At 41.5% G+C, this 25,934-nt stretch overlaps 1 protein-coding gene across 7 annotated transcripts in view; it reads right to left on the bottom strand.

Annotated features, from left to right (window-relative positions):
* LOC149461278 (myosin-10-like) overlaps window positions 1-25,934 on the bottom strand; it is a 293,209-nt gene that overhangs the window by 97,767 nt on the left and 169,508 nt on the right. For all 7 annotated transcript variants that reach the window (XM_089678625.1, XM_089678626.1, XM_089678624.1 and 4 more), the window contains exons 3-5: window positions 12,726-12,882; window positions 8,385-8,412; window positions 3,395-3,497 (exon numbers count right to left, since the gene is read on the bottom strand). In XM_089678625.1, coding sequence (XP_089534751.1) covers window positions 3,395-3,497; window positions 8,385-8,412; window positions 12,726-12,882 — 288 coding nt within the window. The remainder of the gene's footprint in view (window positions 1-3,394; window positions 3,498-8,384; window positions 8,413-12,725; window positions 12,883-25,934) is intronic.

Here is a 25,934-nt window from a genome sequence, read left to right as displayed (position 1 = left end):
AAGTAAACAAATTAAATGGCCCCTGTTCAAAAGTCTGCATGCTTCACAGTGGAATTGGTATTCTTGTCGCTTGTTGACCTCCTCCAAACATGGAGCTTACAATAGTGACCATGAAGCTCTATTTTGGTCCTGTCACTCCACATTACAGTGTGCCAGAAGCTGTGAGGTGTGTCAAGGTGTTGTTGGGCGTTGGTGTTTTCTGTGGCATTGATACAGTAAAGACTTCTTTCTAGCAAATCTACCATGCAGTTCATTTTTATGTAGCCTGTATTTCTCCCGAGATTACCTGTGGGTTTTTCTTTGTATCCCTAACAATTCTTCTGGCAGTTGTGGCTGCAATCATTCTTAGCCTACCTGATCTTGCCTTGGTATCGAGAGATTCCTGAATTATCCGCTTCTTAATAAGTGATTGAACAGTATTGACTGGAATATTGAAGGCATTGGATATCTTTTTATATCCTTTTCCATCTTTATAAAGTTTCATTACCTTGTTATGCAGGAATTTTGACAGTTTTTTCTGTTCCTCATGGCTCAGTATCTAACCTGCACAATGCATCCATGTGAGAGCTAACAAACTCATTGACTATTTCTACACAGACACCAATTATACTTTAAAAAGCCACAGATGTAAGAAATAAATCCAGGGTATGTACATGCTTGAGCAGGGCCATTTGGGTGATTTCTGTTATCATTATGATTTAAAAAGGATCCAAACAACTATGTAATAATAAAAGGCTTCATATGATTCTTATCCCTAAATAAAAGACAGTTTTTTTGCCCGATCAGTCATATTTTCAATATAAATGCCAAAATATCATGATTTCTACCAGGATATGCAAACATTTGAGCACAAATATATATATATATATATATATATATATATATATGTATAAATATATATAATGTATTGATGATATCAAATATTGAAACAGGTGTAAAACACCAATACTCCAATATTCCAAGGCACAAAAGAAACCAGTGGGTGATTCAGCTCTCCATAACCTACCCAATTTCTAGTTTTAGGTGGACTAATACTTTAAATGGGATCTTCATTAAATTATATATCTAACCATAGAAATAAAGAAAGAAGTGCAGACCAAAACTGGATAAAAGAGTCCAAGATAATTGTAATTGGCACAAAAAGTAACATAAAATCAGCCAACACATTTTGGGAGCATCACCACTCTCCTTGTTCAAGGCTCAAAACAGGATAAAACTTGGATGGACTCAGCAGAAACAGTGACTTCACAGGTCTACCTTAGAACCAGTACTGAATTCCCCAGATGGAGTGACAACTTGACAGCAGTTGCTGAGCAGCAATGGAGGCTTGTTGGCTATTTTCATGACTTATTTTCTTACCAACAATTAAAATTATCTTGGACTCTATCATCTGATTTTGGCCTGCCACTCCTTTCTGTATTTCTACGGCTTGAGCCACTGTTGGTTTCCCATAGAGGGAAGCTTTGAGGTGTGGGAGACACCTCACCAGAGCTATTGGTCTAGTTTGAAGTTTCCGTTATCTGCTTACAAATGTGGAGTTTTTTTTATGTCTGTGACCCCATTGAGGATCTTTTCCTTAACATTCTGTTTTTGTAACAAGAAAAACGGAGCAGCTCTCACAAGCCCAGGAAGGCAAAAACAGAGTTCTAACCCTTCCTGAAATGACACCTGAAATGTAAAGTTTTCCTAACCTGTCAAGTTTTGCTGCAGAAAAAAACATGCCAGTTTCCTGACCATGCTGCTATGAATGTAAGAAAACTCGACTTTTCAGGTCATGGAGGCTCACATGTAAATCTGACAGGCGGAGGCAGCAGAGACACATAGGAGGTTGATGAAGCTAGCTCCTGATGGGCACTTCATGTCTTCAAAAGATGGGAATAACTTCTCAGAAATACCCACATTATCCTGTACCCAGAGCTAAAAGAGACGCTCACTTATAAATAGTCAGTAGCTATTTTGGACATATTTTCAAGCTCCAAACTTGTGACCAATTTAATAAGAAAAATAAACACAAATCAGACAAAATACTGGACTTTGGGTAAAACAAACCAGATGAATTAGAACTCTGGCATCGGAAAATTGCCACACAATTTAAAATGATAATTTCATAATTAATGAGGTTGAACAAAGATTGATGTCCACAAGTTCACTCTCTCACAACTATCGTATTAGGAGTAGCCATATGTAGAAACATTAACATACCCAACAACCAGACTGAGTATTAATAAGCGCTGCTGGCATATTCAGGTCATACATTCAATAATTTCATGCCAATTGCCTGATAACACTTCTGATATCTAAGCATGCTTGGCCAACAATAATCTCTTGTTCAGTACAGCTGGCAGGCATTGATATGTGCTTCGCTTGGCCTTTCATTCCATGAATAACATGCAGCCTTCTGGCTTAATTCTCTGTGCAGCCATAATGCTGCACACTGCATTTGAGTTACATTAACTTTTTTAAGACATGATGAAAAAATGTATTTAAATTATCTTTGTTTTAAAATCATTAATTGCAGCAACTACCAATCAGCATTGAAACATTCAGCCTTAAAGCAGTATTAAACCCAAGAATAAAAAAAATCATATATATTCAAGCTTACCAATCTTTAGATGTGGTGGCTGCATTAGTTTCTTTTTTTTAGACTTTCTTTCCTTTAATTTCACCTGCTGATTTGGACAGCAACACACTTTTTGTCTTATGGTGTCTCCATTCTGAATGGAGGAGTAATGGAGACAACCTTTGGACAGCAGCATTGTCATTCTGAGGAGAGGGGAGTGCTAGGCGCGCTTGCAGATTTAGATACATAAGTGACACACTTGTAGCACTTTTTAAGAAGTTACAGCAATAGTTATTAACTTCCTTTTGGGATAAAGGTTTTACATGAATAAAAGCCAAGCATTTTAAGCACTTCTGTCAGTGTTAAATGGTTTGCCTCAATCTTCTAACTGATACTTTTGATGGACAGCTTGGTCTGTTAAAGGAAGTTGCAAAATAAAAGCCTTACTAGCCAGATCACCTTGGGAAAATAAAGGAAAAAAAGCCTGAAAAAAAAACTAATGCAGCCACCATATCAACCAATTAGTAAGCTGCAATTCAATAAGCTTTTGTTTTAGGATTTAATACTGCTTTAAGGTTTTATTATGTACACTAACACACAGCTACACCCAGTGCTGAATTTTCAGTCCTGGATGTAATTATATTTTCAATCAACCCAAAATCTATTTTTATGTTTACAATTAGCTTTAATATAAGAGCAAATAAAAACAATCTGTCACTCGATTGGTATATTTAAAAAAGCTCATGAGGTTAATATACAGTAGAGCACTTTGTTGTATAGTATATTCGGTAACAAGAGCACAGGCTGCCATTAGCAGATAGAGCAAATACTTACTGGAGCAGTGTGTTCTTTACGTCCCTTGTGTGATGAGGCCACATGAGCCAGGTACTGGATGACTTTCTTGGTGTTTTCTGTTTTTCCTGCCCCCGATTCCCCACTGCAAACATAAATCTTGATTTAATATCTGCTATAAGATGTGTGGCACTGAAGCAGTGTGTCCTCATTTCTCACATGCTACATTGTAGTCATATCTAGCATTAATAAGGACATTACATTCAATATTTTTCTTAAAGTAGATCCTAATTCCAACTGGATGATTTTTAGTTTGCTAAAGCTTTGAGTATCATAACTAGTTGCCATGTTTTTTTTTTTTCCAGAAGATACTGTTTTCACAAATTTTGCTCCTTTTTTTTTCATCTCAGTGCCACTGATCTCCTCCATACTGTTTCAGCCACCTCCTGCCTATATGCACTCTCTTTAGCATGAGCTGCACATCATTGCCCAGGACCAGCTTCCTGACAGTGACAACAGAGGACCATGTCTGTGTATCGTCCCTGCCACTTACAGCCTCCATTAGGGGTGAATGGGGACTGCTCCTAGGGTCATCTGGCTTTTTTTTCTGTCTGTAAACGTCCCTGCATGTTAGCCTAGATGTCCATGCACACACAGGCATTTAGAGGAGTTTAGAGGCAGGGGCATTTACAGGCAGAAAAAAAATTCACTGCCAGCATGTCCAGGAGCAGTGGCGTTTTGCCAGACAAACCATGCTTGACCCGTTAACTCGCCTAAACGCACCTAAGCACTAGGCGCACACTAGGCGCATTTAGTGCTTGAGCGAGAAATCATTTCAATGCCCAGATTAAATTATTATTATGGCAAATGAAATGAATTAATGCCTAAGCTCCTAAACATGTTACATATGTTTTCAAGCATCAAGTGTTTTTTCTGACAAAACACTGCTGCCAGGGGGAAAGGTGTCTAGGAGAGACAGCAAGACGTCCTGTGTGCATGAGGCCTAATGCAGGCCATAGACAGGCCAATTGTCGGCCGATAAACGAAAAATCAGTCGGCCCCGTTGCCGATGCTGCCACCAATTTCCAGCATGACCAATAAAAATAAATGAGAAGATCCACGAAAAACAGCCGACGGGCTGGCCCCACTAACGGCGTGAATATCGGCCGATTTTTCGTGCGGATGAAAATTTGGCCGATAAATGACCCATCTATGGCCTGCATTAGCTTGTGTTTTTGTGAATGAAAGCCTTTTTTTCCAGCTGAAATCATTCACAACACAAACTGACAGTTTTCATTCTCTCCATTCCCAAGAATAGCAGAATGCAGGTCTGGACCCTGTTTGTACTAAACCAAAGTAATGAGGAGATGGAGAGTTGCAGAATGGAGAGGGTATGGGGCTCCCTACTGGCTGCACCTCCAACAGGAACGCCAATACTTTTAGGTTTCTGGGGGGTGGAGGTTCGGACTGCAATGGAAAAATAGAAAAATTTATATTATTTAACTTCCATTGTTTGGATCTTGATGGAGACAAGTGCTGTGTGCACAGGATTCTCGGGAAGGGGGGAAAAGTTTTTATCTTCTGGTAATAGATCTTCTTTAAGGATCTAAAATACTAAGCTTGTCACAGATTAGTGTAGGTGCCGATTCATAAACATGCGGATTGGATGCGGTTCGAACCGCATGCAATCCGTATGACATTTGAAATATCATTGCTTCCTATGGTGACTGTTCACATACTGTATGTCCAGTGTACTGGCACTGCAGATTCAGTGTGGATTGAAAAAGAGTCCTGTCTGATTTCTGAGTAGTGCGTTCCAGTTCAGGTGCAGATTACAGGCTATTGACTTCTATGGGAACCGCTTCTAAACCTTACATGTCATCAGTTGTGAACAGGATTGCAGTTCAGGATCAGGTTTCAGCACTGTTTACTCTCCCCCCTCCTCTCCAAAACCAAAGAAAGCCTTGCAAAACTGCACCCAAACTGGCCCTGAACCTGTGAACAGTACAATTCACAGCTGTGTCAGAAAAACCGGTCCTGAATCGTCCCTGAACCGCTGATTGCAATCCGCACTGAAACCGGACCTTGATATCTGGAATGCACATGTGTGGATTGGTACTAAATAGTTACAAATTCACAGTTGAATATGTCCACACACTATGTCCCACCATCAATGTTGTAAAAACAAAAGTACTACAGTGGGTATAGAAAAGAATCACCCTCTTTCAAATAATCACATTTTGTTCCTTTGCAGCCTGAAATGAACACAGACACAGTTTTTGTTTTATCCAGCTGTAATTACTCAGTGCAATTTATAACATCCAAGTGAAATATACAACAGAAAAAAAAATAAAAAAATAGAATCACTGAGTTGGAAAAAAGGATCACACCCTCCTAAATATGACTTGTAAATTAAATCCAGTGTAGCTAATCACCTAGTCAATTGCACTCAAAGCCACTTGACTTACAACTGTGATCAGCTGTGGTCATTTTGATTAGCTCACCATGAAAAGAGCTTTTCTGGAGCATTTCAGTCCCTTGTAGTGCAACTGAAGCAAACAATCATATATGGGTGGCAAGGTACTGTCAAAAGATCTCCGAGATAAAGGCAAGAGATGGATTCAAAAAAACTTCAAAGGCTTTATCAATGCCTAGAAACACAGTGAAGTCTGTTATTAAGAAGTGGAAGGTATTTGGTACAACACAGACCCTCCCTGGATCAGGACATTGCTCCAAACTGGATGAAAGAGCCAAGAGGAAACTGGTCCAAGAGGCTACCAAGAGGCCTACAGCAACTCTGAAGCAGTTGCAGGAATATGTGACAACAATATCACAAATTCTCTACAAATGTGGATTGTACGGGAGGGTTGCAAGAAAAAGCCACTCCTCAATAAAAGTCACATGCATTCATGACTGAATTTGCCAAAACACATCTGAGGCCACATGGAAAAAGGTGTTATGGTCAGATGAGACCAACATTTAATTATTTGTCCTCAACACTAAACAATATGTTTGGTGGAACTTCAATACACCTCACCGTCCAAATAACATCATTCCTACAGTAAAGCATGGAGCTGATAACATCCTGTAATGGGGGGGTGGGGGGGTTGTTATAAATTTCTGGATAAAACAAAAACTGTGTCTGTCTTTATTTCAAGCTGCAAAGCAACAAAATGTGATTATTTTAAAGGGGTGATTCTTTTCTTTACCCAATGTATTAAGCTAGACACATACAGAAGGTACTTCTATGGTCAATTCAACATTTACCTATAAATGTCAATTCGACAAGCTCATTCCAGACAGTCCATTGAAATTTAACCCAGTTGTAAGACCCCTATTTTGCACTGCTGATAATACATTTGATGAGACTTATGAAATATTTCCTTGTGTGTCTAACTTTGAATTTTACATAAAAAGACAACAGTCCATTATGCAGGTGAAAGCATTTTATACTTAGATGAACATGTTGTAAAACCAGGCATAAAATGCTTTCACCTACATTAAACAGTGCTGGTTTCTTTATTATTACTGACCATGGAACCTCTGGAACTGTGCACTCATTTTGACTCTGCTGGCTTTATGGTAAATGTGTAGAGTAGACTTTTTATACACCAGCTTTCAATGACCACACAGTGGTCTCTGGAGTAAGTGGGAGTCAGTGGCCTAACTGCAGAGGATACAATGGTCAAAACCATGACTAAGTATTGATTCCTTGGAGACCATGTGCTTTTAAAAATGTCCACTGTCATCATCACACTGTGGTCATGGTGACATCATTCATCCCAGAGGCCTTTGGCATTCAGGCATACCCCAGGGCCCACAATAGTCCTTGCCCAATTACCTAAGCTAAAACTGTTTTGCATTAAGATGCTTCCAGTGACACATCACAGACAGATTCAGGGACTGATAGCAAAAAAGCACTACTATGCTACAGATAAAACCAAAGTAGATCCTAAAAAATAGGAGTATTGGACAACATCTGCAAATAGTACAAATTAGCATACAGGCGCAATGTGCAATTTTTAACTGCTTTTGCCACTATTTACATGTGAATGTCAAAGGATCTTCACCCTATAAACAAAAAATTAAAAGTCAGCTACAAATACTGTAGCTGATGACTTTTAATAAAAGGACACTTGCCTGTCCAAGGATCCAGTGTCATCCTCACCCAGGCCGGTTCTTCATTGTTCTTTGGGGCCTGGTGCTGACATCTTTAGTATGGGAAGCCAGCTATGACTCCTTGCAACTTCACGGCTGGCTTCCCACTGCTCAAGTGCAAGCTGCGCTGAGCTTTGTGAATCATCCCGCAGCCTTCTGGGGCCTGTGACATATCGCAAAAGGCAACGGGCACAAGGGAGGACTGAACGTCCGCTCAGATCACCTAGGCGATCCAAGAAGAAGTGGGAGTGGGTACCTGTCAGAACTAGGTACCCCCCCAAAAAAAAAAATTAATTTGTGAAAGTTGAAAAGGATCAAGAGAGGTGGTAGAAAAGTGAAACTTCCCCTTTTAGTGAAAGTTCCACAGACCTATGGCTAAGGCTGGCTATACAGTGATCAGTTAAAAGGATTCTTCCATCCACACAAGTGGGGTGTATGGAGGAATCCTCCCTGCTGTGTTGTTGTATTCTGACAGCAGGGACTCCTCCATTGTCAGAATACACTGATAAACACTGCAGCCTACTGGTTACAACACTGATCAAGCAAACATTTTCCAACAATCATTAAATCGACTTAACATGAACAGTTATGGCCATACTTGGAAGCAGACGACTCTCAATCTGTCTATGGGATATCTATTGTCCCTCCAACTTCTAACCTTGAGCCAATATACTTGTCAGCATATGAAGATGATTAACAAGGATGTGCTGGTCATGTGTATGAATTCATTTTAATCCTTGATTTGTCCTGGAGACCACCGTCACCAAAACACAAAGTGAGGGGAAATCCAAACTGTTATTTCTTATTTTTCATTTCTATTACTTTTTACGCAAACAATGAAATCCATAGATATAAAAAAGGTACTGCTACTCACGTGCAAAGGATGGACTGATCTTCCCGATCTAAACATAAAGAACAAGACACAAAGTTAACTGGAAAATGTCCACAATCACACTGCTACATTTGAAGATTTCTTGCAGCTAAAGCCATAGAGAATTTAAATCCGATGGGCTGAAGCACATGCAAACCTGAGCAGACAAACATTACATGAAGCATGGTAACATTTGTAAGCTGGCCATAGAAAAAACTATTTTCTTTCCTGCAACTATGGGTTGCAGGAAAGAAAATTGCTCGATTCCCCAATCAATGCAGTCAGTATTGAAGTGGGAATCCCTCCTGTAGAGCCATTATGTTCTCCCGGCAGGAGAAGCTGTCCCTACCAGGGGAACACAGTGATTACTGCGGGCGACTTTAATAGCCGCAGGCCGATTTAATAGCCGCTAGCAATAATAGCTTGTAAAATCCAACAGGCTGGTTGTACCCAAGTTGGTCAATTAATCAACTTGGGTACATTCAGCCTGCCCATACATGGCTCATCTCAGCCGGTCCCTGCTGAACCAGCCAAGATTCGAACCTATCTATTAAGTGTATTTACATAGATTTTTACAAAGAGATACTACAATTAGCTACATAACATTGCCAACACCTACATGATGGATACAGATGCTGGTGGACAGACTCTTAAAATGTGATGAACAAAGAATTCCCTAATGCTGAAGTGAGAGATGACAAGGAAAAATTGGGGTGGGAGCCTCCTAACTGTGCAGTATGGCAGAGCTGTACAAATCACGAGACTGGCTGAACAAGATTACAAATTCTTATGCAGTTTTAAACAATTCACATATATGCATTCACGCTGTTCATTACGATGTATGCCAAGAGCTCTGCTCAAACAAAAAAAGCCTTAAACTGCTATGTGATGAGACCGTGAAAGGGAAAAAAGGCTTTCCTAAATTAAAAATTCTGTTTTTGACCCTGTGCCACACAGCCAATCAGGGAAGCAGAGGAGTGGCAGAATTGCTAAAATAATCTAAAATAATAGTACTATTCTTATAAATAATCATAACAAATTTCCGAAAACAAAAGTATTACATGGTGCTCAGGACATGTCAGGGCTAAAGTGTATTTTCACTTTTGCAGCCCAATTGCTATACCACCTACTTTATATTTGTTGCATGTTACATTTACATAGCTCTTTCCAATAACTCCAGCACTGAAAAATCCTTCTTAGTTTTCTTTGTTTATGAGTGAGCTGGGGGGGGGGGGGTTGCATTTGCCATAATTAACCCTATCTGTACTCTGCTGGCAGATCTCATTATCAGTTGTAAACTAGATTTGAATACTGCCTGCCCTAACAAAGCTTTAAAGATTTAGATGTTTTCCTTTGCATGTTACTGAGTAGAAACGGAGCCCCTCCTTGAGACAGAGTCACTCTGAGATTGTTTAGAAATGCTTTCTGTCTGCCATGAGGGTCTTCTACTGACAGACATATAAAAATAGGATTTGTATTTATATATTTATTTTTAGGTATGCTGCATGAATGGGAACACAAAAAAAACTTATAGTGGGGTTTTCTCAACTTTGACAAAAATACACTTTAAAACGGAGCTCCAGGCTCTCCCCAAAAAAATGAAAAGTCAGCAGCTACAAATACTGTAGCTGCTGGCTTTTAATATAAGGACATTTACCTGTCCAGAGATCCAGCAATGTCCTCACCTGAGCTGATTCTTCAACCGACTTCAGGTGCAGGAGCCGCCATCATAAGTAAGGGAAACCAGCAGTGAAGCCTTGCAGCTTCACATCCGCTTTCCTACTGCACATTAACAATGTGCGCTGCACTATGTGAATGGGTCACAGTATTCCAGGGCCTGTGAAGTGTCCCAGAAGGCTGCAGAGGAAGAAGGGGGGCTGAAGTCAATACCAGGTACTCACTCCCCCCCATAAAGTGCCAAATGTGGCAGTGGGGATGGGGAGGATGTAGACAAGCGGAACTTCCCCTTTTGGGTGAAGTTACGCTTTAAAGCCAAGTTGACTACCACTAATCAAGAGGAAGAGAAAAATCATTATAAACTATGATTCATTTTGATTTAATGGGGAAAAAAATCCTCCCACAGCCACAGTATACATTTCAACATTCTACTTTTTTTTTTTTTTTTTTACAAATGTAAGAAATCCTTTACATTCTCTCCTTCTGGAAACCATCCAAGTCTTTTTCGAAGCAATCAACTGTATGTAATATAACAAGTTCCTAGGGTACACTATTTCACTTTTAACTGTAAAGAACACTCCTACAGGTAGAGATCAAAGCAGAAATAAGGGCATTAAATTAAAAAAGAAAAAGCTATGAGGTTGTTTTTTTGGCAGAAGTGACATGGAAAGATTCCTCTGCCAAAATAAAAGCCTTCCAATTGTTCCTAGCAACTTTTATTTTATGTACACTGCCGGTGAAACATGCACAGTGCAGTGTACACTCCCAGCTCATTCACAGCCTTTAAAATATACAGAGAATGGAGCCGGGTGTTGGTACGAGGTTACTCCAGAACCCATGTGGAGGAGTTATACTATCTTTGGCTATTTAATGGCAGATGCAGAAGATGCTGGACCCAGAACGAAGATCAAGCAAAGATGTCAGCAATTGGGGATTGGGTGTCGATGGGGGGTGCATATATTACAGCTGTAGAGGAAGGAACATTACATGTTAAAGGAGAAGTTAACCATTCATAACATGTTACATCCTTATTCAGAGTGTATGAATGTACTGGCCTCCGCTCCCCCTCTTTGACAACTAGCAGGGAATCTTATCCGCCTTTGCTAGCTGTCAAATGTTAAAAAACGGAGCCTTAGCGGCTGTCTGCTAGTAGTTCTCAATGAACTATCACCGCACTGTAGAGCACCATGGTAGTTCATTGAGTCTTCCTGTTAGTATATCTGCTTGCTTGTACATCCCGTACGGGCAATCAGATATACTGACAGATCTGCAGAAGACCTGTATAGGAGCAGCGATCGCCTGATCGCTGGTGAAATGGTTTACAGGCTCCTGCAACAAAGAATAATAAATGCACATTTTTTTACCTGCAAAAAAAATGCGCACTGATTATTTTTTCTATAAATGTGAACGTATCATTTAAAAGCTTGTCTCCACTGGTATTACCAATTTAACACTCAAAAACGCTTGAAAATATGCCCTGCAGTTTTTAGGAGTTTTCAAGTGGTTTTTGAACATATGTGACCACCCTTGGGTTGGGAAATTAGAAGGTTTCCCCACATTCCGTCATAAATCTAAAAAATGTAAGCTGCAGTCTAAAATGTAGCTCTTCTTTCTGGGTTTAATAAATGTCAAAAAAGACTGCATACAATAATGTCTCTACCCAAAACCAATGCGTTTCACCACTGCTGACTTGCTTACAAGGACAGAGGAGGTCGTCAACTGCCCCACGTTGTCACTCTTAAATGCTGCACTTTACTTTTTTTTATGCACTGCAATGATGCTTCTGTGGGCACTGTGCATATCAGTTGCATTGTCATGGTGTTACGAGGTGGTTCTGGGGGTTTTGAAGGCTGGAAAAAAAACCCCACCCTGTTTGCCACCAATGGAGGCAAGTACTAAGCAGGGGCAGACTGACAACTCATGGGGCCCCCGGGCAATAGGGGATCATGGGGCCCCTGTGTCCTTGCACAAATTTTATGTGACAGACCACCACAAAGTGGAGCATAATTGTGAAGTGGAAGGAAAATGCTAAATGTTTTTAAAAAATGTTTACAAATAAATATGTGAAAAGTGCAGCATCCATTTGTATTCAGCCCAGGGGCGGACTGACAACACATGGGGCCCCCGGGCAATAGGGGATCATGGGGCCCATGTGTCCTTGCCCAAACTCAAAAAAGTATATGAAAAAGGTACCAGGGGCATCTCATGGGGCCCCCTACTGACCCCGGGCCCTCGGCCAGTGCCCGAGTTTCCAAATGGTCAGTCCGCTCCTGGTACTATGTGTGCTCAAATATACAAGTATACTGTGCATGCACATTATCACTAAAGCCCACCCACACTGCAGGTGGTACAGTTTCACTTTAAAGGATATGTTCACCTTTTAGAACATGCTACATGTTCCACCCATATTTAGGGTCCCAGTGACAGCAAGCGGGGAACTTCCCTGGGCGTCCACTGTCACTATTTGAAAATAACTTTAATTAACGTTTTTCCTGCAAAAATAAATTGTTTCCACTTTTCCAATGATAGGGTTGTCTTGTGTAACAACCTTTTCAAAGAATTTCTATATATTCTTTCTTTTAGGTGTTCTGCAGGTATGCAAAAACCAACATGTAAAAATCAACCTGTCCATGAATGTATTTTCTGTCACGACACAAAGCATCTCACCTTGAAGCATGCTACGATAGGCTGTTTCTGATATTGCGTATATGTGTGGAGGCATTTCATGACGTTTCTTCCCTCTGTACATTTCCACTATTTGTTCTGTGTATATTGGCAGGTTTTTGTAAGGGTTGATCACTACACAGAAGAGGCCTGAATATGTCTGTATATAAAATAAAAAGAAATTAGCAGCATTAGTATACATTTAAATACAAAACACAACAGCAAAGAAAGACTCCTTTCTACTTCAAAAATAGATCCCAGTTTCTTTAAAATGCAGACACTCTGGCCCAGTGCTCTCAGTACTCAGAAGGTTTGAAGCTGTATGCAGATCCAGAAAGAGATTAAGAGTTCACACTGATGCGGTGCGGCATATCGCATATGATTCGCACAGGAACTGCACCACACCTCTGAGCAAATCACATGCGATTTCTGTGCAGTGCAGTTTGAGCCATACATTTTGAATGTCGTAAAAATATAGTGCAGCGCTGTGATAAGGATATATAAAACAAATAAGCGAGCATAAAGTTCATAAATGCTTCACAAATGTGAAAACAATTTTGCAGAAAACTTGAAGTGAGAATCTTCTTTATATCAGGTGACTGGAACCGTATAGATAAAATGCGCACTCACCGACTGCACATTAAATATGCGCATGTATATTATTATTATACAATATTTATAAAGCGCCAATAGTTCGCTCAGCGCTGTACATTACAAAGGGGGACAGAACATGTGACAGAACAATACCAATACGATGCAAAACATGAGGGGATCGAGGGCCCTGCTCTTTCGAGCTTACAATCTAGAATATATATATGACCATCTATCCAGGTAATCAGCCAGACACACGGACCATCCCTCCCAGGTGGATCATCAGCCTTGGGTGTAGTGATATGCAGCAAGGTCCAGAGAGCACTCAGAGCCAGTAAGTGAAGGTGGATGAGCTACCTCTTCTGGGTACAAGATACACTAGGAACCAGCTGCTGTAGATCTGAAACCCTCAGAGAGAGGGTCAAAAACAGAGAGGGGGTGCCAATAGTGTAGTAGGTTCAAGCTAATTTATTTGGTCACAAGCAAAATAACATCCAGGGGTACATGTAGATAAATGTACTGCCAGAATTGAGTGGACAGAGAAACAAAATAAACATGTACTGACCCGGCACAGTAAAAAACTGCCGGACCTCCTCGTGGTCACGGCGGTGCAGAAAGTCACACGTGCTGCTGGCTCCTCCTCTAGGAGGTCCGGCGGTTTTTTACTGTGCCGGCTCAGTACATGTTTATTTTGTTTCTCTGTCCACTCAATGCTGGCAGTACGTTTATCTACATGTACCCCTGGATGTTATTTTTCTTGTGACCAAATAAATCAGCTTGAACCTACTACACTATTGGCACCCCCTCTCTGTTTTTGACCCTCTCTCTGAGGGTTTCAGATCTACAGCAGCTGGTTCCTAGTGTATCTTGTACCCAGAAGAGGTAGCTCATCCACCTTCACTTACTGGCTCTGAGTGCTCTCTGGACCTTGCTGCATATCACTACACCCAAGGCTGATGATCCACCTGGGAGGGATGGTCCATGTGTCTGGCTGATTACCTGGATAGATGGTCATATACATGTGCATATTTAATGTGCGGTCGGTGAGTGCGCATTTTATCTATACGGTTCCAGTCACCTGATATAAAGAAGATTCTCACTTCAAGTTTTCTGCAAAATTGTTTTCACATTTATGAAGCATTTATGAACTTTATGCTCACTTATTTGTTTTATATATCCTTATCACAGCGCTGCACTATATTTTTACGACTTATGTTATGAGGTCTAGTGATTCCTTGGAGTGTTCTAGCAGCTGAATATATGAGCGCTCGCTATATTCTTCCTTTTTGAATTTTGTCTGTTGTAATACATTTTGAATGGTTCAAATCGCACAGCATCCGCACCAAAAAAAGTGCAGGACCCTTTTTTTGTCCGCTCTAGAATCGCATTGCATGGGTGTTCACACGCGATCTGATTCTGCACATTGCACCATGTTTTGCGAACTGATTTCGGGGTGTCATTAACTTAAAATACAGCGGTTCGTATGAATGGGGGGCAATTATGATGCGGTGTGAAAATTGCACAGAAACCAGTGCAAATTCCGCAACACATCAGTGTGAACCTGGGCTCAGAGCCACTGTTTCCCTATCAGGTCATTACCCTTTTGATTGATAGCAGACAGTGGGGTGATCATTAGTCAACAGAAAGCCCACTATTGGCTACAGAATCCACCCACTGCCTGCTGTCAACCGCAAGGAGACAGTGGATCGGATGGGGAACAAGTGTCTCAGCTTTGCTGGTTGCTAGGAGGCTTTTGGCTCTGAATATGGAGAGAGGGTAGTGGCAGAAAACATGCCACTTTGCTTCACAGCATACAAAGCAGGCACTTTGCCTATCTCTGTACGTAAGAGTTGGTCCAGTTTCTAGTGGTGCTATTACTAAGTACCTGAGTCTTCGGCACGTCAGTAAAGCTACTGAAAAAGAGGATAAGAATTTTGTAAACTGGCGCAGGCCATTTGAAGGTCCATAACATCTGCAAAGTGTCATTAGAGCTTTATTGAATTCCCCAGTATATTTCTGGTACGCAGAGTTATTTTGTTCTACTTGCAAGGCGTTTTTTAAATTTTAAGAAAAAGAAAAATCACAGAGTTTGCATTTATTGCAGGACAATTGCATCCACCTAGAGCTGTTTGTTGAAGGTTATATCTCTAAGTGACTTTTTGTAACGCTCCTTGCACATAGGGCTCTCCAGCTGCACCGTGTCCCCCCTGTGTTTCAGTGCGCCTGGGAGGGACAGGTGCAGCGCTCAGCCCCACTACCTGCAGCCTGTGCAAGAACCTGGAAAAAATAGCTGGCACCCTAACGACGTTAGTAAAGAAGATGGCGGCATGGGCCCAACATGTGGTGGCATACCGGGGTGCAATGAAGAAGGAGAACACTGGATTCTCTAGACGTATGGGTACAGTACTAGATTTGAGTTAGGGGCATCAGAGTAAAGGGGGCTGAATACAAATGCATGCCACACTTTTCACATATTTGTAAAACATTTTGAAAACCATTTATCATTTTCCTTCCACTTCACAATTATGTGCCACTTTGTGTTGGTCTATCACCAAATAAAATCCCAGTAAAATATATTAATTTTTTTTTTTATATTACAATCTTTTTATTGAAAAGAACAAATGTACAAAGATGAAGTGTACAAGGATGAGAGGTATTGAGCTCTCAGGACAACATTCACATGTTCCATTTATGTTTTTGGTTGTAACATGACAAAATGTGGAACATTTCAAGGTGTATGAATACTTTTTCAAGGCAGTGTATGTAGTTTGAGAACAACCAAGGGTATAAGGTTAAAAAAAAGAACATAAAGTAGCACAAAACAGCATTTTCTCCACCAAAGGGTATCTTTCACTACTCTTTGATAAAATAAAGCCAATAATAACATTAAAAAAGCAGATGCCGAAATATGAAAACTAAGTGGTTGACACATACTTTACTGGCAATGAGTTTACTGAAATGATACTTATAGTAGAAGTACCAGTATATTTTAATTTTTAGTCTACTTAACTGGACATGAAGATTCCAACCCTTTAGTGAAACAAAACACCTTTAGCGGGCAGGGCACAACTTTCACATATAACTGCCATTCTTATTAATGGACCATATCTATGTGATGAGGTGTGCATTTTGGAGACCTTCCAAGATGTGCCTATTATTCTACGCATGACTGATCCTTCATAAGAAATTAAATCTGTTTGCTAATATAGACAACTGTGCTAACATTAAATTATTTCTCACAAAGCTTCTTTACTTATTAGTGATATAATGGAAAGATTGGCCATTTGATTATTTATTATAATTCACAGCATAACTATTCTAACATTTTCAGAATTGCTGTACATGTAGTTCCTGGTCATTCACCAACTTGGTGTAATAAAAGCCCATGTTTCCTCTGATTTGTCAAATATGCTACAAAATGGCATTATGCGCCATACGACATTGAATCAGCAACTGACAAATATGTATAATCAGAGACAAGCCATGCACTATACAGTGTAAAAGGAGAAAATCAAATATATAAGCTGAATTGAACAAACTGATGACAAATATTCAACTGATAGCAAAAGAAGTCTGCCACTAAGGGCCCGCTTGCCATAATACTTGCAGGCTGGTGTGCAGGGCTGCTGTTAGAAACCACGGGGCCCCATACAGCCAACCTGACAGGGCCCCCTCAAAAGAAAAAAAGAAACTGTTTACTATGCTTCCGTTATAAATTAACACAATGAGTGATTGGTACCAATCTCTCATTGTGTTCATTCAGGAAAGTAAGGGGCTGGTAAATGTGACATTTACCGGACCCTTCCCTCAGTCTCCATCCTGAAGGAACCTTTTGCGTGACTGCAATTGCTGGTGGGAAGGAGAGGAGGGAAGCCAGAAGCACTGCAGGGGTGGGGCACACAGGGGGCCCTGGGTAGCAAAGGGAAACATATAGTGCACAGGGAGGGTGATAGGTGTGGCGGGGGGGGGGGGTGAATTACTGGAACACACCCCCTATACTGCTCTCTCTGCAACAGATGAAAGCCAGCAGGAGGGAGAGGAGAAGAAGTTAGCTGCTGCAGAGAGTCATACAGGGGATTGGTTCCAGTAATTGCTCCACTACTGTGCCGATCACCGTCCCTGCCCACAAATCTGATTCACCCAGCTGCCTGGGCCCCCTGCTGGCCTTGGCCCCGTACAGGAGGACTGGTGGTACCCCCTTATCCATGGCCCTGCTGGTGTGTGCTGTGTAAGGGCAGTGAGGGGCACTGCAATGTGTTGTTTCAAAACATTGCACAATTTACTTTTTATTTTGTAAATTTACTGAAGCGTCATAAAAATTACACTTTATTGAACTCAATGCAGCAACTGCAGGGCACACCACAATGCATCTGCATGGTGACAACAGAGCACATTTATTTTCACAATTGTTTTTTGCTGTGCCCTTGTGTTGAGCCAGTGCAGATCAACACACCACAACGGATCTGGCATGAACAAACCCTGCTAGAATCAAAAGCACAACAATGATCAGTTGTATACTGAAAGAATAACATTGTGTTTAAACCAGATGCATCACTGAAAATGGTCTTAGACCCCATTCACAGCTGTGCAATTTCATGTAAACACGTAATATATGGTGACGTGCCTGAAACATATGTAAACAGTGTTTAACCAATAGCAACCCGGCCAATAGCTGTTTGGCATCTGGTAAAATGTTGTAGATTTCCGGGTGGACGCCATATGGCGTACTCCCGGGCACGGTCAGTTTTCACGCTTGCAGACCCATGCAGCAGCGCGATCTGTCACCGGCCATGTACCTCGGACACGGCCGATGACAGATCTGAGTACCGGCCCCCGTTGCCGGTACCATGTGACCTGCTGTGACCAATCACAGCAGGTCACATGACAGTTGTATACAATGGATGGCTTCATTCATGCCATCCATTGTATACTAGTATCTAGCTGTGAATGGTCACAGCAGGTCACATGCACATGTCATGTGATTAGCTGTATCCAAATCACAGCTAAGCACAAAAAAAAAAAAAAAAAAAAAAAAGCCTGAATGAATCGATGTCATTCGGGTAAATGCTTGCTTATAGCAAAGTAAATCTTTGCTATAAGCAAATTGTGTAAAAAAAAAAAAATACTGATCACTTCCCCAAAGTAGTACAATGTTACTATGGTAACATTGTACTACTTTGGACATAGTGAAATATGAAAACAAATCTTAAAAAAAAAATGTAATAAAAAATAAAAAAATAAATATATATATATATTTTTTTTCATACTGTCACCAGTCAGTGTCCCTGATCACCGCCATGCCAGTTATATGATGACGTTGTACTGCACTGGTGACAGTATGTTAAAAAAAAATAGTGAAATGTATTTTTTTAATTTTTTAATTTTTCGAAAAATTCTGACAAAAAAAATACAACTTCAAAAAACTCGCCATGCCTCTTATGAAATACGTCGGACTGTCTACTTTGCAAAAAGGGGTCATTTGGGGGATATCTGTACTGTTCTGACATTCTTGGACCTCAAGAAATTAGCTGTCAGTACTTCAGGATTGATCAATATTCAGATCTATACCATAGTTTGTGAACTCTATAACTTTCCTACAAACTAAAAAATACATCCTAATTTGGGTTATTTTCACCAAAGACATGTAGCAGAATACATCTTGGCCTAAATTTATGAACAACAATTATTTATTTGCAAACTTTTATAACAGAAACAAAGAAAAACGTGTTTTTTTTTCTACATTTTCGGTATTTTTTTGTTAATTTAGCAAAAAATAAAAGTGATTAAATACCACCAAAAGAAAGCTCTAGTTGTGTGAAGAAAATGATAAAATGTTAGTTTAGGTACAATGTTGTATGACCGCGCAATTGTCATTCAAAGTGTGAGACCGCTGAAACCTGAAAAATGGCCTGGGCAGGAAGGGGTAAAAGTGCCCGGTATGGAAGAAGTTAAAAGACAATGCACCTAATTTGCAGCAAAAACAGATTTGAACTGGCCCTTAGAGTTTGAATTAGGCCTCATTCATACAAGGTGTACTAAAGTGTAGGCCCATGGAGGGCCGTGTACAGGCATTCTGTGCATCTCCACTGATGTCAATTGTAATGTAGCAGCTGCATGAAAACAGCCGCTGCTCTTAATCTGACATCCATGTGGGTCAGGGGCAGGGGCGGACTGACCATTTGAGCACTCGGGCACTGTCTGAGGGCCCAGGGTCAGTAGGGGGCCCCATGAGATGCCCATGGTACCTTTCATTGTCTTTTTCATAGGCTTTTTGCCCGGTGGCCCCATGAGTTGTCAGTCCGCCCCTGGTCAGGGGGCATGTGGGGGAGTGCGGGTGCGTGTCCCTGAACTTACATAGTGTAAATTCTGGGACACGCACCTGAACCAACATGAATAGCACCAACATAGAAGCAGTGGTTGTGTCCATGGTACTGCCTGTACGGGGATGCATGCAACACCTGAGCATCCCTGTGAAGGTAAACATGGCTTTCCGTGGCTATAAGCTGTAGTACAGCCTCTGTGAACAATGTCTTAGCATACTCGGTGTGAACGAGGCCTTAGTATGCTCGGTATGAACGAGGCCTTAGTATGCTCGGTATGAACGAGGCCTTAGTATGCTCAGTATGAACGAGGCCTTAGTATGCTCGGTGTGAACGAGGCCTTAGTATGCTCTGTGTGAATGAGGCCTTGGTATGCTCGGTGTAAATGAGGGCTCGGTATGCTCGGTGTGAACGAGGGCTCGGTGTGAATGTGGCCTTAGCATGTGTGGTGTGAACAAGGCCTTAACCTGCTCTGTGTGAACATGGCCTTAGTATGCTCTGTGTGAACGTGGCCTTAGTTTGCTCTGGGTGAACGTGGCCTTAGTATGCTCTGTGTGAACGTGGCCTTGGTATGTTCTGTGTGAACGAGGCCTTAGTATATTGGGTGTGAACGTGGCCTTAGTATGCTTTTTGTGAACGAGGCCTTAACATGCTCAGTGTGAGCGAGGCCTTAGCATATTTGGCGTGAATGAGGCCTTAGTATGGTCTGTGTGAACGAAGCCTCAGTATGGTCTGTGTGAACAAGGCCTTAGTATGGTCTGTGTGAGCGAGGCCTTAACGTGCTCAGTGGGAGCTATGCCTTAGTATGGTCTGTGTGAATGAGGCCTTAGTATGCTCGGTGTGAACAAGGCCTTAGTATGCTCGGTGTGAACGAGGCCTTAGTATGCTCTGTGTGAACGAGGCCTTAGTATGCTCTGTGTGTACGAGGCCTTAGTATGCTCTGTGTGTACGAGGCCTTAGTATGCTCGGTGTGAACGAGGCCTTAGCATGCTCGATGTGGACAAGGCCTTAGTATGCTCGGTGTGAACGAGGCCTTAGTATGCTCGGTGTGAACGAGGCCTTAGTATGCTCGGTGTGAATGAGGGCTTATTATATTTGGTGTGAACGAGGCCTTAGTATGCTCGGTGTGAACGAAGCCTTAGTATAGTCTGCGTGAACAAGGCCTTAGTATGCTCAGTGTGAACAAGGCCTTAGTACGCTCGGTGTGAACGAGGCCTTAGTATGCTTGGTGTGAACGAGGCCTTAGTATACTCGGTGTGAACGGGGCCTTAGTATGCTCGGTGTGAATGTGGCCTTAGCATGTGTGGCGTGAACAAGGCCTTAACATGCTCTGTGTGAACGTGGCCTTAGTATGCTCTGTGTGAACGTGGCCTTAGCATGCCCTGTGTGAACGTGGCATTAGTATGCTCTGTGTGAACGTGGCCTTGGTATGTTCTGTGTGAACGAGGCCTTAGCAAATTGGGTGTGAACGTGGCCTTAGTATGCTCTGTGTGAACGAGGCCTTAACATGCTCAATGTGAGCGAGGCCTTAGCATATTTGGTGTGAATGAGGCCTTAGTATGGTCTGTGTGAACGAGGCCTTAACATGCTCAGTGGGAACGAGGCCTTAGTATGGTCTGTGTGAACGAGGCCTTAGTATGCTCAGTGTGAACGAGGCCTTAGTATGCTCAGTGTGAACAAGGCCTTAGTATGCTCGGTGTGAACGAGGCCTTAGTTTTTCTACAAGTGCATGCCGCAGCATCCTCGCTCAATCAAATGTAGTCATTTTATCACACAGAAACCGAGTTTGTGTTAGAGGAAGAGACACAAACATATATATTTTTAAACTGTGAGAAATAAAGGACCAGAGAACGTGAACTATAAAAATAAATCAGGAAAGGAAGAGAACTGAAATCCATTTCCTGACACAGAAGCCAAGTGACCACACCTACTCCTCATGGTACTCCTAAAGTCTATGGTAGCAGAATGACTCCTACAATTACAGGCGTCTCTAGTCAGTTCTCATTTGCCCGTTAATTAGAGGGGAGAAAGCGGCTCAATACCTAGCAATTCTCATCAGTCACATTTTTCTGGAAGGTTTTAATGCTCGATGACAACTGTGTGTGAAAGCAATAATACTAGTTTATGTCATTTGTATTTATTGCATTTTTAAACCTTGTACTTTTAATTTTAGGGAATAATCAATATATTATATGCAGTAATCAATTAGTGCAATCAGCACACTTACTAATTAAACACTCGATCATTAGTTTTGTATATATAAAAAAAAATACTGTTTGCATTGCATGTATGAGTGTGCAGTGTGCTGGTTTTGTAAATATTCCTGTTTTAAAATAAAGTTTAGGAGGTGGGTGTATAAAAATTCATGCATTAAACTTTTTACATTACCTATATTTGTATTCAAGTCACACATTTATTTCTTAACACATCAAGCCCAGCTTTGAAATCGCGCGACTTACAGTGAAGTCGCACGATTTCAAAGTCAGGGGACATGCTGATTTCAGGTGCGATTTGCAAAACACCTGACATAGATGTCTATGCAAATCGCATGAAAAGTAGTGCATGTACTACTTTAGAAATCGGTGCTGCTCCAACCAAGGATTTGACCACTGTAACTGTGGACAATAGGGTGCAACTTGGCATACTATTTGCAAGTCGCATGGCATGCATATTCGCATCCAATTCGCACCCAGTGCAACCGGGGTGTAAAGGTCCTAAATAATCAATCTGCTATAGCACTCCAGGCATGCTAACACTGCTTGAGAGATTATATTAGCATGCTTTAATGGTTATTACAGCTTGATGATTTAGGCCAGTGATGGTCAATTTATGAGCTAAAGGGGGCCTAAAATACAGCCCATGACATCACCAAAAGGCTGCACAATATATCCATGTATATGCAGTACACATGGTTTGCATTTCCGTGTAGGAGGCATGCGCATGCCATGTAAACAATACAGATCCCTCCCCTGTCAGCTCCTGCACACTGCTTGGAAAGTACACACACAGCAGCACAGTAAAACACAGCACAGCACACAGTTAACCCTTTGATTGTCCCTCATGTTAACCCCTTCCTGCCCAGTGTCATTAGTACAGTGTCAGTGCTTTTTATTAGCATTGATCACTGTATTGGTGTCACTGGGGATGTCAGTGACAGTCAGTTCTCCCTCAATGTCAGAATGCCCGCCGCTATACGTCGCTGATCGTCGCCATTACTAGTATATAAAAAATACAAATAAAAAATTTCAGTATATATACCACCATTTGTAGACACTATAACTTTCACGTAAACCAATTAATTTACACGTAGTGGGATTTTTTTCAGCAAAGACATGTAGCAGAATACATTTTTGCCTAAATTTATGACGAGATTTGATTTTTTAAAATTTTTTTACTTGACATGTGTAATAGCAAAAAGTCAAAAATACAGTTTTTTTCTCAAAATTGTTGGTCTTTTTTTTTAATACCGCAAAAATTAAAAAACGAACAGACGATTAAATACCACCGAAAGAAAGCTCTATTTGTGGAGAAAAAAAGGGACATAAATTTCATTTGGGTGCAGCATTGCATGACCCGGGGCGGACTGACCATTTGGAAACTCAGGCACTGCCCGAGGGCCCGGGGTCAGTAGAGGGCCCCATGAGATGACCCTGGTACCTTTTTCATAGGCTTTTTTGTGTTTGGGCAAGAACACAGGGGCCCCATGATCCCCTATTTCCTGGGGGCCCCATGAGTCCACCCCTGTGCATGACCGCACAATTTTCAGTTAAAGTAACACAACGCCATATCGCAAAAAATGGCCTGGTCAGGAAGGGGGGTAAATCCTCTGGAGGGTAAGTGGACATGGAATGCTTGAGAGCACTGTCAGAAACTGCAGACGCAATCGAGGTAATGAGGGTCGGAAGGTGTGGACATGCTACATATTTGGCTGGATATGCTACAGAAGACAATACAAAGCTGGGAACATGTTACAGGAGCAGGGTTGCCCCCTTTTTCAAGCCAACCCCAAACACTTTTTTTGTTTTGTTTTATGTGGCTGGAGCTGTGCGCAGGCAGCCTATATTAACCTATCAGGACGCAGGAACTGTACGAACACAGAGTCCTAATTTGACAGTTGTGTGGATGCACACGTACGGCCCGTAACACAGACAGTATGCAATCCGGGCCACTCACCAGCACCTGCTTACCTGTCAAATTAGGATATGCAGCTGTGTTTGTACAGCCACTGCATCCCCATAGAGTAACAGGTGGCTTCAGTTGTACAAACAAACCTCTCATTCACACTTTATGGACCAGATAACCCTTTTGAATGAGCACTTTATTTTTCATAATTTTTTTTTTACATTTTTAATTATCTTTACATTTTTATTATTTGTTTTAATTTTTGTTATTTTTTTAAAAGACCCCTGAAGTCTCACTTTTGATGCTGAGGAAACACATTCCCAGTTCCTTTTTGCAGAGAATGAATGAACAAGTCCAGCTCTGCACAACCTTCCTGTTCATTTATAAACTGAAGCATAGTAAACAGTTTACTATGCTCCAATTATAAATGAACACAGTGAGTATTCGGTACCACTCATTCACTGTTTTCATTCAGAAAAGGAAGGGGTTGGTAAAGTACAGTTTTACCCACCCCCTTTGCTTACTCTCTGTCCTGAAAGCATCCCCACAGCAGCTGACAGGGGAGTAGAGGAGTGAAACTAGCAGCGCTCTGGGGGAAGCACATGGGGGCCCAGGCAGCAGGGGAAAGAAAATGGAGAACACAGAGGGTGATCGGTTCAGCAGGGGGGTGGGGGCAGTTACAGGAACCAATCATCTGTATAGCTCTCTGTGCAGTAGCTGAAAGCAGAAGAAGGGAGACGAGGAGAAGCTGGCTTTAAGCTACTGCAGGCTGAGCCGTGAGGCTATCGGATCTTATAACTGCCCCTCTGACCCCTGAAGCTTCCCCAGTGTGCATGGGGTGATTAGGCTGTGCCCAGGCACATCCAGCACAACCCTTGCGCAAGCCTATGTGTGTTTAGGTTCCAGGTAGCCTGAAAACTAGACACGTGATTCAAATCCTGGACTATCTGGGTGAATCCTGGACAGGTGGCAACCCAATACATGAGGCTAGTGGAGATCAGTGCTATTACCCTACTCAAAGTTCCCACTACAGATAGCTGAGGTCCGAGGACCACACATTACACACCAAAGGGCTGCATGCAGTTGGGGCACCAAGGATGTAGGGCCCTTAAGGGGCTAAATTCTGCATAACCTATGCTATTACTCAGCTTGTTGAAGTTTTTTTGCAAGTGGCAATCAGGCCTTTAAAGCCAGTCAGAAAACTGCCCCCTGCTTTCCAAAAACAATTCCATCCAGCAAGAACAAATTATTAAGTTAGCTACTGGTCTGTGGACGTACACAACAATTAAAGTGTATCTAAACCCACAAACAAAAATGTACCAGTCCTTAGATGAGGTGGCTGCATTTTTCAGACATTTTTTTTCTTGTTTCACCTGGTAATCCTGTGAATTACACACTTCATGCCCCTGGGTGGCTACGCTCATTTCTCCAGTGTATTTATGGAAAGAACCATGGTTATCTCCCAGGTTGGACTACAACCATGTCTGCCTTTGTTCATCTCCATTAAATGAGGAATGAAGAGATTAGTGACAAGGTTTTGGCAAGTGAGAGTAAATCCTGGATAGAAGTAAGAACCTCATAAGAATTTTAATTCTTCCCACTCTTTTGGCTTGATGTTCACTTTAACCACTTCCCTGCCGCCCAATAAATGAACTACTGCTACAGGAAGTCAGGGCTGCACAAAATCATGTATATATATGTATATACACACACACACGTGATTTGCATTTCTGGATAGGAGGCTCACACGCCGCCAGACCCACACTGCCATTGGCGGCTACAAAAGTCAATCACTGGTTCCCAGCTGGAGATTTCCCACTGGCACCCAGTGATTGCTGAGTAACACTGACAGGTGAGAGACCTGTGTGTAAACAACACAGGTCTCTCTGCTGTTAGCAAGAACATGCCCGCCGCAGTCCGGCTATAAGTCGCTGATCTCCACCATTAATAGTATAAAAAACATTAAAATTCCAGTATACAGTATATATATATATACCGCCATTTGTAAAGGCTATAACTTTGATGTAAACCAATTAAGTTTCACATATTGTGATTTTTTTTAGCAAAGACATGCAGCAGAATACATTTTGGCCTAAATTTATGACGAAATTTCTTTCTTTTTTTTACTGAATATGTTTTATAGCAAAAGTCAAAAATATTGTTTGTTTTTTTTTCAAAA

The sequence above is a fragment of the Staurois parvus genome, unplaced genomic scaffold, assembly GCF_062004578.1.
Source record: "Staurois parvus isolate SC_StPar_1 unplaced genomic scaffold, SC_StPar_1.0 ptg000207l, whole genome shotgun sequence".
Lineage (NCBI taxonomy): Eukaryota > Metazoa > Chordata > Amphibia > Anura > Ranidae > Staurois > Staurois parvus.
The sequence above is the reverse complement of the archived record's forward strand: the minus strand, read 5'-3'. Positions and strand labels throughout refer to the sequence as shown.